The sequence below is a fragment of the Ixodes scapularis genome, unplaced genomic scaffold (assembly GCF_016920785.2).
Source record: "Ixodes scapularis isolate PalLabHiFi unplaced genomic scaffold, ASM1692078v2 PGA_scaffold1__304_contigs__length_218370807, whole genome shotgun sequence".
In the NCBI taxonomy this organism is placed as follows: domain Eukaryota; kingdom Metazoa; phylum Arthropoda; class Arachnida; order Ixodida; family Ixodidae; genus Ixodes; species Ixodes scapularis.
In genome coordinates, this window is record NW_024609846.1 from 98,478,537 (window position 1) to 98,494,600 (window position 16,064).

Consider the following 16,064-nt stretch of genomic DNA (forward strand, 5'->3'; position numbering starts at 1 on the left):
AGCACACTAGATACCGGGAGCTTTGGACATTTCCAATGACAAACATGGCAATGGAACAAGAAAAAGGATAGTAGTACTTTGAGCCTGTTCTCGCCCATGGACAAGTTGCCCATCGGTTTCGGTTGCGAACCAATCTTATTTGTCATATGGGGGAACACTACGGCAATAAAAATACTTCCACATTTTCTATACATTTTACATTCAAATTCAAAGTCCTTGGGGCTCTTGACGTGATAAGTCAGTGCATGACGGCGGTCATCTGAATGAGCACTCTACTTTGAAATCTGAAGCTGACAAGACACACAGTTAAAAAGGGATGGTGTCAATGGAAGCAAAAGGCAAGCCTTTATACAGTGGTGCCCATAAATCACTGCCTGCTTTGATTAAAAAAATAAAATCCAATGTAACACTTGAGGGATCTTTTTGCTTCAGCAAATGCCATAGATACTGTGGCAACGGAAGCCGAGACTTTAGTTTACCAATTGAAAGATGCACAACAAGGATGTGCATCTTTCACTATTGGATGCAACACACTATTGGATGCCACTGTTTAGTCAGTCTAGAATAAGCTGAAATGACAGCAACTTTTGCTTCTTGTTTGGACTAACACGCGACAAGGGCTCGTGTTCTGGACGGCACCGATGAAATGCCGCAATGAGCAATTCGAGCTGGGTGAAGTGCAGCCCTTGTTTCTCCGACTTCACTCACCAGGCCTCTGTAGGAAAGGTGTGCCCCTGACAGGGTGAAGTATCTCGTCCTCCAGTGCCTGAAGAGCTTCCACTTTTTCTTCTTCTCTTTTAGCTGGCCCTGCAGCAAATGGAATGCAACGTTAGTTCCCCTTTCCAATCTCTGGAGCGCAACAAAGTAAAGAATCTGGGTACTACTACCGTAGTTGGTAATCTAAGAGGATAGAAAAAAGGTGGAAAGCACTGAAGACTGCTGTAGTGTTTAGGTATGATCTCACAAATACTGCAAAACCTTCTGTCTAGTTATACACAGATGGCAAGCATTTCCAGGGCTAGCTGACAGGTAGCCCCGGTGTGCCAGTCCATTCTCTCGTAACTGGTCACAAACCAGTGTAAGGCAGCTGATCACAGTCGAGCACGATTGTGAGAACCAGCCTCTCCAATTCACTTTTCTCAGCAGCATAGGAAAGCACCTTAGGTGCCATACGTTCCCCTCAGTTTGTCCTGTCTATGTGCCTATGCCTCTGCTGGTGGGGATAACTTGGCTCAAAGTTGATCGTAAAACACGATAAAAGAAAGAAGAGAGCAATGCACTGCACATTCATGTCGCCTGCACGGTCGTGCAAAGTAAGCTGGGATAATGCCGCGATTAAGTCGTACCGTGGCATTAAAACAATTCAAGCTTGAGCCCAATGTTCAAGGTATTCTTTTCTTTTTCCCCTCAAGCTGTTAACAAATCTAACACCCTGCCAAATGAAATTGTGACCCTTCCGTCACTTGATGCCTTTGTAGATGCGATTATGTCTGTCGTGAGATAGCGTTTGCGATTGCCACGGGGCAATCGCGAACGCTGTAATATTCCGGGAGGCCACCTAAAACCAAAAGCGAATCGGGTGAAAATAAGGAGTGAACTAACTCTCGCTGTTCGAATGTAAAGAATTAAAAAAAAAAAAAAAGAAAATGCAAATTTTAGGTTGCTCTGTCAAACTTGTGACTCCGGCAAGCGGCAATGAAGCAAAGATGAGTGGTACTTCCTTGTCAGAAATGTTTGCTTAGTATATCCCGCTATAATCAACTAGCCGCCTTTACGTCAAAGCCATCACTGATTCAAACACTATGATTACTAAGAGTGGACTATCTTTCGGTGTTTAAAAAAATATAGCAAATCAAAACAAAAATACAGGTCCTCTTATGTTATTTTTAAGACGATTTGAAGGCAAAAGCCCCAGCGCCGATGTAAATGTGATAGCAAACCTCCGAAGACAGCGCGCTCTCTGATGACGCACTTTTGGCGCCGTTTCATTGGAACTTTTCGTGTTGCCGACGTGTTTTCATACTTTTCGTGTCACCGACGTGTTTTCGCTCAAGGACTTTGAAGGTCGACTGAACGATGATACATATAAGGGTTTCGCCTTAATAGAGGGCGGGTTATCTTTTGGGGGTGGGGAGTCTCTCGGGATATTACGGCAATGTTTTTGCGTTCAAATACCTGCTATGGCCCATATGTGTGAGCTGCAGATTCCTTCGAATTAATGAATAAAAAAATAATGCCCTCACATTTTTTAATTGCAGAATTTCATGCCAACGAAGGCAAATCCAGATTTTGCATTCTTTGAAGCTGTGCCCTTAGATGGACTTCGAAGGCAGCAGAGTTGGCTGTCTGCCAAACGCCGGCGCCTCCAACTAACTGTGTAACTTAGCACGCGTCGCGTGTCAACACAAATTTATGAGTGTTGACACACCAGATTTTTCCTGACCTCAGTCTGTGTGAATGCGCATTTTCCCCGTTGCTGCAATAAGAAATAGACAGGAAGGGACCACGAGGAGAAGCGTCACAAGAGCGCAGCAATTCTGCGTAAAAATTGAATTGAAGTTTTTTTTTTTTTTATTATCACGGGCCAAGCTATGTAGGTGGTAGAAACAAAACGCATTTCTGCCTGACTGAGGTCTTTAGCACCCCCCACAGTTTGCAGCAAGTGCACAACATTTGCATCAGGGTGTCGAACCGGAACCGAACCGAACCGAAAACCGGAACCAAACCGGTATTTTTTCCGGAACTGAACCCGAATCGTTATATTGTTATCGCGATGAACCCGAACCGGAACTGAACCGGAAAAAGATAACGGTTACCGGCTCATGTCAAAACGGTTCGGCCACGCGCTGTTGACAATGAATGTGCTATCAATGCCATTTGTTTTTAAGTGCCGTCAACTGACACACACCTCGCTTACATATTTTTCTTCTCCACTCAGTCTTAGGAATATAAACGCTGCATCCATGAATCTTGACAAACGCTGCATCCATAAATCTTGACATAGGAACCAGTATTGCGCTGGTCGCGGCTTGCACGGAAGAAAAAAAATGGAAGGCTGTGCAAAAAAAAAAAAAAAATCGCGTCACGGGATTTCATTTTTTTACAATCTCGTAAATCCTAAATGCTGCTGTGTGCTCATTTCATAACACGTTTCTAGAACGCGCGAGTTCTTGAAGCTTGCTTCCATCGGAATAAGAAAAGAAAAGGCTGTGGAGTTTGATAATAATGCATCCGGTTTCGTATAGGCACTTAGAAGCTAACATATTTGTGAGACAGCGAACTCTTCTATTTTAATATTTATCCTACTACGTCCTTCTGGCGTTGCGTTCGGTGAAGTGTTTTTCATATTCCGTATCTTGTTTAATGAAAACTTCTTTAAGGGTCTAATTTGAGTTACCGAAGGCTAGTTCAAATAATGAAAGCTGTATTTTCTCCCCACTGTTCCTTCAATTGCTTACACGCTGAGGTGGCGGGATACTTAGCGAGTTCTACTTGTAAGTGGGTTTGTAAGGAGGTCGCGAATTTCACAGCTACTGCGTCGGACCCAATTAGATGAAGTCCGAATGCGTAAACGTTGCTGAGGTAACCTTTGAGCGCACATAAAGAAACCATTCCTGGTAGAAATCCCTGAGCCTTACACTACGATGTATCCCGTTTCGTATGTGCTGATTTCAGATGTTTTATTTGTAATTTATTTTGATGTTGCAATTTGTCATTTATAATTTCCGAACCGGTTCGCGAACCGAACCGGTTCGCAAACCGGTTCGCGGATTGAATTAGTCAAACCGGAACTGAACCGGAACAAAATAAATTTACCTGAACCTGAACCGTAACCGAACCCGTATTTTTTTCGGTTCGACACACTGATTTGCATAAAAAAATACAGACACACAAAGCAGGAAAAAAAATATCTGGAACATTCAATAAAAATGTTAAAACATGTTCAATATGTTTTATCATTTTAATGCAATGTTTCATCGAAAGATTGAAATACAACTGCACAGTATTGTTTTTAACCAGCTCAATTCAATTTGACGCGAGGAGTGAGAATGGCGCTCACCTCTATGACTGGCTCGCCGCCCTCCTGGAGGAAGCCCTGCGCCCTGTCCGGGTGGTTGCACAGGAAGCAGCCCCACAGCGTCAGGGGACCGTTGTACTCAAACACATCAAAAAACCTCTCGCACCTCAGCTCCCCAATCAGGTTGTCTTGGTCCTACAACGTCCGGGACAACAGTCGGAACATGGAGGCAGTCAAAGCCTATGGGAACAACTCTCAGAACGGCAGACAATGTTGAGCTCAGATATGAAGGAAAACTGCACTTTCCGGAAACTGCTCTTGTTAGGTGGCTGGACAGGACACGCATGTCATAGAATAAACTTTGCGTGAAAAAGAAAAATATATATTTTAGTTGCGAGACACGCTGAGTTAGAGGCATTTCTGATATTTTGGCACATTGACCCGAAACATGTTTTGGAATAATTTTTAGGCACACTGAACTCCATGCCTGAATTACAAACATGTCAAGTGCATGCATGATATGCACCCTCCACTAAATGTATCTTACCAATTGGACAATGAGAGAATGAAAGCATTGAAAGTGCAATGATCTTATTTTTCCCCGGGGAAAAGAGTCCTCCCCACAAAAGAAACAAACAACCAGAGTTGGGGCAATATTTACATTGCGAGACTCATTGTGACTGAGAAGCGATTTTGAAATGTGCTTCTATTTTGGCACACCGCCCCAAAACAGAAGCATGTTGCAATTTTCAAAACGAGTCTTGCAACCTAAATACTGCACAAAAAAGTGTTCTTTTTTGGAGGGCCCAGTTGAAAATTCTTATTAAGTTCCAATTAAAAATTTCTTAATGGTGCCAATTGGGTTTTTGGATAACCAGTTGGTCACTGCCCATGGGACCAATGGGAACCATTTTGAAACCATTCAGATTCCAACTGGAACAATAATTTCAACTGGTGAGACCCATTGGCTAGTGTGCTTCCAGTTGGAACCCACTAAAACCAATTGGTTCCAGTTAAAGGCCGACGACCAGACTCGAGATTCTGCAAGGCAGAAGATCGTTCTCACCATGGAGGAGGAGGAAACACGCAACAGGGGACAGTGCAGAAGGGGGGAGAGGAGGAAGTGAGGAAAAAGTGGAATGCACGAACTGGTTGTCGGTCTTTAACGGATAATCAAATGGATTTAATTGGAATTTTTAGCTGGGGAGAATGTTTCTTTCTGGCAGACATGTTCTATCAAGCACATCTAAAAATAAAGAAAAAAAAAGCTTCTTCTTTTACTTATCTATCTTTCCAAGTCTCTTGGAGATATGCTGGCTTCCAGACTTCCAGAAATCTAAGGCTTCTATAAATTTTCTTTCCAAGTCAATGAACAATGTGTCTTCCCCCTATTCCCTCACATGCCATCCAGATGGACTGGCATTTCTTCTTTGAGGCTCTCCCTTCTGAATAGTACTCATGGTGACCTGTTTTCACAACCGTCCTCATCTGCTTTTATTCGGAAGTTCCCTTTTTAGAGGCCAAATATGCAAATTGTAAGGATGGCAGCTTGGGCAAGCGGGTAAAGCAAATAACAACAACAGCGCAAGGCAACAACAGACACACAGGACACACACCCAAGAGCTAACATTAATATAACCACAAACAAGTGTGCTGCACACAAAAAAAAAAAAAAAAATTGCTACAGAAAGTTTGTTTCTTGCACGGACAATGTTGATAATTATAATCCTTTTTCATGTGGCAAGCAATATATAGGTCAAATTGGGCGTTGCTTGAACAAACGGTTAGGAGAACATTACTATAATACTTACAAAGTGATCACTTATGTCTACACCGTCACGATTGAGGGTGTGAGGCTGACATTACGTGGTATTCTGTTATAGGCAGAAGTAGCCAGAAGCTCACTAGAGAGATCACTGAGGCAGAAAGGCTTGCGCAGCTAAAAGATGCATGTGTCAGTGCCCCATCCTCGACGTTATCAAACAAGACGCTAGAAGTTTTGGTAAATGGAGGGATGAGAGTGAGACGCCAGTGAGATACAGCGAATATTGTTGTGCCTCTCGCAAAGACAAAGAATACAAAGTAATATTTGCTATCCTCCTCGTTCCTCGTGCAGAAGAACCGAAAAATACAATTGAGTTGCAAGTCAGCGCTGTTCGACTTTCGGGTGTGTGTCCTGTGTGTGTTGTTGTTGTCTTGCGCTGTTGCTTTGTTAACTATGCAGAGTCGTCCAACAACCTTTGCTTTGTGCCCATGGAGCTTACGAGCAAATACCAAATTGTTCTGCACCTTGGCTACTGCTCATGTGTGACCCCGTACAATAGCTTTCACCACTTGATTCCCACTTGTAAGAGTATAACGTAACTGAGCAGTAACGGAGCATTTACATCAACAGCGTGGTGTCTTGCCTTAACTTTCTCCGGATAACTTTAGAAAAAAATCCGTGGCTGTGGACGAAAAAAATGCTGTCTGCACATATGAACCAAAGAAAGCTTGACATGAACTATTACTAGTGTACTGTTATACAGGGTACTTCACAAAACTCCAGCAAACTCGATTTTGCACAAAACGACGCATCACACGAAAATATAAGTTGACATGTTTTAGGAATAATTAAATCATTACTTCTTTAACTCCTTAGTTTAAGGGCATGGTTTCAATTAGAAACTTTCTGGGCATCACTGAAAACCAATAAATCAGCCCATTCCAGAAAGATGTAAGGCCCGTGCATCATTCCACGACATTCTGAAAAAACGCTAAATTTTTGGTGAGTTTCTATGTTTTGGTTTTCTATCGAAGTGCGTCTTTGCACCAACGGTCCTGCCCCCCGTGGTCAAGGCACGCAGCTACGGCTTCGCCTCCCTCATAGGAGGAAAGGAAGTGTGGTACACGTGAATCACGCGCCTTGACCACGGGGAGTAGGACTGCTGGCACAAAGATGAGCTCCGATAGGAAACCGAAACCTAGAAATGCGTCCCAATTTAGCGTTTTTTTTTTTTTTTGGGGATGTAGTAAAATGATGCACAAGCCTTACATCTTTCTAAAGTTGGTTGATTTAGTGGTTTTCAATGATGCCCAGCAAGTTTCTAACTGAAGCTACTGTATGCCCTTCAATTCAACATTTGGGGGATCGGTGGCCGAGTGGGCTGAAGCGCACACCCAGCTCGACGCGCGTGGAGCGAAAGCTCGCGCTGCAGAACCCATGGATCCTGGGTTCGAGCCCCACCCCTGCCCGTTTCGATCTGGATGAGCGTCGTACCGGCGTGCGGTCGTGTATCACTACTGCGTGAGCACGTTAAAGACCCCAGGTTAGCAGTCGTACTGCACTGGCAAAATTGCTCATCTACAGTGTAAACCAGTGTCGCCCCTACTGGCAGACCAACCTTACGCTGTATAAATCACTAAAACGTCCAATTTGACTTTTGAATTCAACATTTAATAAAGTTGCTTAACCAAAAATAATGAATGACTCAATTATTCCAAACTTTATCAATTTTCCTAAACAGACATCAACCTTTTTATTGTGCTATGCATATTTTTCGCATAATCTAATTCGCCGGAGTTTTGTGAAACAACCTGTATAAGTATACTGCTGTCATGAGTAATTTCTTCATTGTTAAGTTCAATTAAAGTTCTTAGTTTATTTCATAAAATCGCAAAGTTAAGCCTTCTTATTTCCTTGTGGAAACACACTCGGTGACGAAGAGACATGCCACGGAAGGGGAATGTCTTTTGCCGCAGTGCTTGAAAAAATCCCTGGAGCTTTGTCAGAAAGCTCCAGGGCTCCAAATTGAAAGTGCTCCAGGATGTTTTTATCCTCAATCACAGCAGAAATTACAGAATGAAAACATCAAATTTATATCTAAATTCAAATGCTTTTCCCACTTGTTTCGCTTCGATCAACCAGCTGAGAAGAAGTGTGTTAGGTACATGCTCGAAGCCACTCACCTTTGCGGAAGGGAATGAAGAGGTCACCAGGGCCAGGAATGACTTGTTGTCGTATTTGAGTGTGTCCCAGCAGTTTTTCAGACTGCTCACCGAGGACTCCCGCGTACTCAGCGCGTTTGAGGCACGAGCCTGAGCGAGAAAGAGCCCTTGGTTAACGATTCGCCCAAAAGGTCGGAAGGGAAACGCTGAACCCCAAAGGTGACTGAAGACGTCGTCACACAATTGCATTAAAGTGTGATCGAGTGCATTGCAACACTTGTAATCCACATATGTTTTATGCATCATTCAAACAATTCTGACAATGTTATGAACGACCATTTCTCATGGGTGGTGGATAGATTTGATCTGACAAGTACTGCAAAACGTTCGGTTCATAGTTGTGAGCCCGACGGAAGTGCTTCGGGGCTATCTGACAGATAACACTAGCGTGCTCTTTTGTCATAAGCAGGTACAAGTGGTTGTGCAAAGCAGTCAATCGAACTCCAATGCAATGTGCAAACCAGCCTTTAGTGTTCTAAATCTATGCAGTACATACATTTAATGTCACACCTTTGTTAAGAGAGGACACTACCCCAAAGGGTCAACTTTGAAACCCTTGGCTTTTATATGAACTTTACTTTGCAGTGCATATACCGGCAGTTGTGAGGCAGAATGCAGAGCGAAGTTTCATATGTCTACATGAAGTGAGAAAGAAATTACGGTCGTTCTAATCTGGAACACACTGACATTGTTTAGGAAAACTATCGTTAGAAAACTAATGTATTAACCAACATTTTTCTTCATTAGATACGCAGCAGAATGCCTGGAGAGTGCAACCGTGAAAATAAAATTTCCAGAAAGCAGTGAAGTGATTGGTCGATGTCATTTCAAAGCACCTTTTGAGAGCAGTCAAAAGTCCAAAACAGAACTTTTGGAGCATAGGCACGTATTGCGTTTTTCTTCATACCAGTGCGAATATTATGATAAAATTAATGTATTGGCCTGTCCAACTGAGAGACAGTGTCTGCTTTGCTTTTACACTTCTGTGCAACCTTTTGTTAGTATCAATTGCACGCTAAGTTTGATTTCCTCCAACACAGAACAAGTTGCTTACTTGCACGAAAAAGCACCGAACATGGCAAGAAGATGCTGATTAATAAAGGACAGTATGAACTGCAGGGCATAGTTATTTTCGTTAAAGAATCAAGGGTAACTAGTATATACCGCAGAAATTACGTTAAAGTAGACAAATTTAGAGCACCCTAAACTGACGTTTTGTTCAAATGGGAAAGGTTCTGATAAAACTGCAATTCTTAAATCAGATAGAAAACAAAGTTTATGTATTTGATTATGAATATCAATAAAATTTCACATATAAAACTTCATAACAACAAAAATCGGCATTTGAATGATAACTATGCTGTCTTAAAAACAATCTTAACAAATTTGTTAAGGTTGTTCCCAAACTTCCATCCACTGCTTCAGCTAATTTAGTTTTAATTTACTGTATTCATATTGCCATTGAACAGATATAAAGCCATTAAAGAAACACTGACACCCCCAATATTTATTTTTTGGCAGGCGATCCATTATGGTGTCAGAGGACTACCCAATTTGCTACAGCGTCACATATAATTTTAATAAAGTAAAAAAAAAAAAAGAACAACTTCTTAAAACTGAAATTGAACTTGGGAGGCTGTGCTACTTTTTTTTTTGTTGATTCAACGTATTTGCAACTTTTTAGAAGCCACAAAAAATCAGTATCATATTTTGTTTCTATTTTTAATACTGAGTGCTTGCCTTCGATGACCCATAACTTTGATTATCTTTGGTGGTTGTGTCTAAACCATAAAAAAAATGCACATGACCATATAGAAGAGAGTGAGCACAACTCAAAACGGCCAGTTCTCGATAGACGGTTTTCAGGCAGAAAGAAAACGAATTCTGAGCCGCATATTGTGTTCTGGGTAGTTGGGCCCTCACATGTCATCTATCAATAAAAACCTTGGCGAGCATGGATACCCTGTCAATGTCCTTTCAAAGGTAATAACTGAACAAGAATGTCGACATAAAAAATAAACTTATAGAGCTGTCCATACAAATAATTTAGCAATACTCGAGTATCCTAGGTAGATCTCAAATAGCCACAGCTTTAGCTTTATTCAGAAATCCTGTCACGTCCCGCTAAAAAGAGTGCTTTCTCCTTAGCATCTTGGTGCGCCGCGGCAAAACGAGATATGCAAAATTGCGATGTCCATTTTGTGGTTGTCGCTTTATTGCAGTACACCAGTATGCAGTGAGAAGCGCACTCAACAAAGTTAGCTAACCTGTCTGAACAGATCACGCACACAACAAATACAGTCTAAGCTCAATACAACAGACCTGGCTACAACAGACATTTGGATGTAACATCCCAATATGTGAAGTTCGGTTGGTTTTCCTCTACATGCCATTGACTGAACTTCATATCTGCGTACAACGTACTCCTCTTACAACAGACCGAAATCTTGGTCAAAATCAAGGTTTGTTATAACGAGCTTAGACTGCATTGGAAAACTTCTGAGTACTGTCAGTGTTTAATAAAGAAGAAATCAAATAGTACACTATTTGATGCGATAATCAAAAGTTCTGAAAATTTGCACAAACCTACCATAACAATCTGGCGTGCAGCTTGGCGTCAGCTATTATATTTTCAGTATCAATAGTGATATTGACTTTTGGCACAATGTTGGTGCAAATTCCTAAAATTCTGGCAAAATGTAGTAGGGTGTAACAAGGTAAGCTCTTTGGCACAGTTTGGCACAAATGGCACAGCAATTACATTACTGAGAAAGTAATTTAATTTATGCTAAAATAGCATTGAAAAACCAAATAAATTTCTTGCCTTTCATGTTGTTGACAAAATCTTTTTTATAAACAACATCCATGAAGTAAAAGAAACAGTGACACAGTTGCATTTCCCATTAAATTCCAGTTAGGAAAAACAACGACTGAGCCTTTCCTTTTGTCCCGTTACCAAACAATAGTTTTCCTAAAGTGAAATTTATGCCAAAAAGTGGAACAGAGAAAAATGCATCGAGCGTGCTCGAACCTATACCTTTCCGTTAGCATCAGTGGACCGAAAATACTTAATAAAATAATACCTATACAGTATAAATAAATGAAACTTTCTGGAAATATGTACTCTATAGATGCTGGTGGATGTAAATATGACATCTTACAAATCAACTTTTTTTGCAGAAATTTCTGATGATGCACCAGTAGTAACTCTGCAAATACACTCAGAATTTCAGGTGGCAGTGCATTGGATGGTGTGTTCAGTAGACTCTCATTAATTCAAACTCCAGGAAGCCACAAACTGTTTGAATTATCAAAAATTAACCTAAATATGATGCAACATCAAATTATGATTTGTTATATGATTGACTACACATACAAAGCAGATATTTGACGAATTCCTCTACACAGGCCTACTAATCAGAAGCAGGTATGCCACACATGAAACATTGGTGAAATGTATAAGTTAATTTATCTCTTAAAAATGTTGTCTATCGTGAAGTGTTAGACAGCACATGGCAGCTCGAAACAAAATTCCCGCAAAGTTCCAAGAGAACACCCACCTAAAATTAAGAGATAAATGGTGAAAAAAACATCAGGTGGGCTATCTTTGGGGATGCCACAGCAAAACTTTATCAAAAATTAATGAAAACACTCTGGCACTGGCTACAAACCACGTGATGCGGGAGCTGATACCGCAGATCGCGGACGCAGCAAATTTGTGTTTCACGATGCGATTAACACGCAGGAATTCGGTACAAACTCTTTGTCAGATCCGCAGTTCACGCTGCAACATACACACGAGAACAGCTCTCGTGTTACGGGAGCCGATACTGTGCGTAGAGATTGCAGACAAGAACACAGGAACCTACCATGAACTCGCTTCTCAGACGTGCCGGTACAGCAAATCGCGCAGTTATGCAATTTCCGTTGGACATCGCGTGACGTCCGACAGGAAGCGGGGGGGTCGGTGATGTTTCAAAATTTTCATGTTACAGATATTTAGACAGAAAAACGGGATGGGCAATCTCTAGGGTGGCAGGCGTTCTCTTGGAACTTTACGGTAAGTTTTTTCATCCAGCAAAAAAGTTGTTTAGTGTGGACTATTAGCCCCATTGAGCGCTTCTTGCCAAGCACCGGTTCACTGCAAAAAAGCAACACCTGCGGAAGCAAACTCCGCGGTTGTTGCTTCTCCAAAGTACACTGGTGCTCGGTAAAAAGTGCGCTTCACGGGGCCGCGAGACAAAAAGTATCAATTGCACGGAAATGTTGTTCGAATCAGGCGCCTTATAAATACATTAAAATCATAGTGAGACAACCAAAATTAAGTTGTTTGAATTAACCATAAGTATGAAATACCCGAGTTTGAATCATCGCGAGCTTACTGTACCTGGAGTGCAAGAAACATAAGGTGTATCCATATCCTGGGGTTCTTGGTCTTCATGACAAACAGGCTCTTGCTGTACAGGCAGTGCTCCCCCTTTCCTTGGCAGGCAAACTGCAGGATGGCGTGCTTCTTAGAGCGCCGTTCTGCACGGAGGATGGCCGTACCGTTAGGTGCTCTTCATGTAAGCCCTTCCCATCCAGAATGGTTACAAAGAAATCTTAGAATAGATTGGACCAGTCAAGTTTCAACCACGGGAAAAGGCAGACTCAGGATCAGCAAGCAGATCAATACGAGGAAATATTCAACGAGGCACTGACAGGCCACAAGGGACTACATGCTTTGTGAAAAATAGTGAGGTGACAGATATGAAGCAAGGAAACCAAGAGCGCAGTTAGAATTACCAACAACGGTGCCACTGAAAGTTCTTTGAGTAGAGCCGCAAATAATCAGACACAAAACGTGTAACTGCCAGCAGCATATCAATACTCCAAAAGGGGCCGTCAATTTGCGGTTACCAGCTTAAAAGAAAAGAAAAATGCAAACTCGTAACATTGATGGGATCCTATGTGACAGGCAATTTGCGCACACCTTCGATGGTGCACTTGGAGGGGAGCGGTAGCTTGACGAAGATGGTCTGCATGTAGGCTTTGATTTTGTCGAGATGCTTCTCGCAGAAGTGCTGGACTGCGTCCCGCATTGGGTATGGCTCGAACACGGATATCCTCTGTCAATGAGACGTGGGCAAGGTGCACAAACTCAATACCTTGAAAGGGGCGATGCAAAAATGTTTGTACTTTTAATAAATACAATACAGCTTCGAATAATTCCTTGACCTCTATAACCTATGAAGCACACTCTTTTTTTTCTACATGCAGTGGCAGTCGCAGAAAGAATCGGAGAAAAACGAATGCTGTTTACCCATTCAACTCGCAGCCAGAACAAGCGACGACGTGATTTGGAGCCGATTATATGCTGCTAATGTTTTTAACGTAGCTATGTGCCGGGGTTGGCAGAGCACAGGGCGCGCGCAGAGTTGCATGCATCGTTAAGGTTCAGCTACTCCGGTCGTCCCGACGATTGAGCGGGAGCAACTACCCCAAAGTGTGTCGAGGTATTGACCGTCTCGAGCCAAAGTCGAATGCCTATGCACTGCTCGTGTCCACTGTGTGAGCCGCATTTTAATATCGTCGCAGCGGGGATCGCAAAGCTCGAAGACGCAGTCCTGGAGATCGCATTGTTGGCGTCAACCCGCAGCTGCATCGTTGAGTTTTGCGAAAGAGACTGAAAAAAAAAAAAGTCCACTTTTATCTTTGGAATTCCACCGCGACGAAGATGCTTCTTGGTTCCCGCTAGTGCCAGTGAGCCGGTGTAAAGTGAGAAACATTGACACACTGGCGGTTTGTACGTTTTCCCAGATATTACGATCGTGAACATGAGTCTCGTTGAGCTCCCACAGAGATATGGGCTTTTTAATGCGAAAGCATTAACTGGTCCCATGGAGCGAGCCAACGTCATCAGCTTTAAGCGCGTAAACGGCTCCTGGTTTCCACGATCCGAATAGGAGCGATTCGCCTTCGGTTCCATCGGCTGGCGCGCGTCGACGGTGTTCCCACTGGCCGCTGCGCCATGGCCTCTGAGATCCCGAAGCGCGTGCGCGCTAGCACGCAGCAGACGACAAGGAAGCGGACGACCAGACGACAAAGGGAGCGGACGAGCGGCTTGCATGCTTTCTCATTTACAACTGATAAGAAATGCTTAAAGTGCATTAATTTCCCTTCTGTTGCCTTTGTCTTCCCGGTTCTTACGTCCAAAGACTGCGACCTGACGCGGCCAATGTGGCGAGAAGGGCTGCCTGACCGTGGTCACCCTCTTTCTTTCGCTCTGCTCCTCCTCTATCTCCCTCCGTGTAGGCACGCTCGAGGCTCGTGAGATGCCGAAGTGTCGTCGAAAATGAAAACCTGGTGCTGGAGGTGGGACAATTGCAGCCCATCCTCGCCGCTCTCATCCTGTCAGTGACTCCGGACCTTTTCTATGCGGGCGCCAACATCTTCATTCGCGGAACTTCCGGTATGCGGGAGACACATTGTTTTGCTCTCGCCACACCACTGGGAGAGGCTCACATTTTAATAGCAGCTGTCTATCGTTCCTGTCTCGCCTTTTTTGTATTCTTTTACTTGTTCCAAGTTGTAAGGCATTGCTTTTCTTGTCACGCCGCACATTAGATTTGTCAACTGCGTGGCTGGGGATGAGGGTAAACAAAAAAGGTCTATAGCTAGGCCTTACATTTTTTAGTGTTTGTTTATAAGGGAAATTGGCAGAGGTTTTCCAGTATTTTGTGTAGTTTTCAAGTAACGGTTATTTTGACGAACTGCCTAGGTAAGACGCTAAAAACAATGATTATTGGTGAAAAATACTCACGAAAAACAGAGTTCAAGAACAAGCTGGATCAAAAATTCCCAGAAAAAGGTTTTTCTTTTGGTTTTAGCTGAATTTGTATTTTTGATGCAAACGGACGTTTATTGGTGTTTCCCAGTTTTAACCGACTTTGTACTTTTGACACAGATAGATGTTAAACAGACTTTTTTCGGTTAAAACCGGAAAGTCTACTGCCCAGATATGGCTATACCCAGGAGTTATAGAAGCCAGAAAGCCCACACTGGAGGCAGAGCAACTGAAGGACCTCCCAGCTGTTCTGATCCTGCGAGTAAATACAGTGCCAGCAAAAGCCAATTCACAAGAAGGCAGCCGGGGCCCACCTGAGAATTGGACTGGACCTTGCGGGGCACAAGCAGCACGGCGTCGTCCTCGGTGGCGGAGCTGGCCCCGCCCCCCGCGCTGCCCTTGTGCTGGCTGTTGTTGTTGCCGCTCGAGCTCAGGGAGCTGCTGTTGGGGCCGCCCAGGAGGCGGGACGAGGAAGAGGCACCGCCCCCGTAGGGAGGGGGTGTGGCTGAGGAGGAGGAGCACGAGGCCACGCCCCCCACGGCCGAGGAGGAGGACCCGGGGGGCAGGAGGGGAGGGGGCGAGGGGCTTGGGCCCTTGTGGGAGCAGCCCTCGCCCCCGGAGGAGTGCTCGGGGATCGGGCGGGGAATGTGGCTGGTGATGGACACCGTCATCACGGGGCGCCGGCAGCCCCCCAGCGCAGGCGACGACTGCGCCTCCTCGATCAGCGTCGGGATGCTGCATGAGGGGGAGGCGGCAACCAGGCGTGCCATAGCTAAGGGTCCTTATGTTTTACAGCGGAGCTGTTAGGGGCTAGTTTCCCGAGGATTGTGTCCCCCGCAAGGAAATGAGAGACACAGAACTCTGGACACCTACCGCCATCTATGAGCGACGGCGGCAAGCCACGGATCTGTTTGCCGCCGTCGCTCATACATGGCGGCAGCCTTTCCACTCTTGCTTGCCGACTTGCGGCCGGTCATTACTTTCCATTGTACAGCTCCGCTGGTCTTCCTTCTTCACCAGAGTGGAAAGGCTGAAAGCTTTTGTTTTTGAGGTTAATCTTTTCTTAGAATTTGGGGTATGTCTTTTCGGGGTTTACATTCTGGCGCAGATTTGGTGTTCTTCGGAGTCGGACAAAACGTGGGCATTCGTTGGGGGCTCATGCTGAAGAAAATTGCAGTGGCTTAGCTTGGCTATGCCAGGATATATGTAGGGTAAGCTAAGGTTCAGCTGGTT

The 16,064-nt window shown here is 43.9% G+C and overlaps 1 protein-coding gene across 3 annotated transcripts in view; it reads right to left on the minus strand.

Annotated features, from left to right (window-relative positions):
* The window catches only part of LOC8040331 (ventricular zone-expressed PH domain-containing protein homolog 1), a 51,396-nt gene that overhangs the window by 4,090 nt on the left and 31,242 nt on the right, over positions 1-16,064 (minus strand). For all 3 annotated transcript variants that reach the window (XM_029974721.3, XM_029974720.4, XM_029974722.4), the window contains exons 10-15: positions 15,146-15,566; positions 12,978-13,113; positions 12,393-12,532; positions 7,967-8,095; positions 4,061-4,213; positions 709-807 (exon numbers count right to left, since the gene is read on the minus strand). In XM_029974721.3, the coding sequence (XP_029830581.1) occupies positions 709-807; positions 4,061-4,213; positions 7,967-8,095; positions 12,393-12,532; positions 12,978-13,113; positions 15,146-15,566 (1,078 nt within the window). The remainder of the gene's footprint in view (positions 1-708; positions 808-4,060; positions 4,214-7,966; positions 8,096-12,392; positions 12,533-12,977; positions 13,114-15,145; positions 15,567-16,064) is intronic.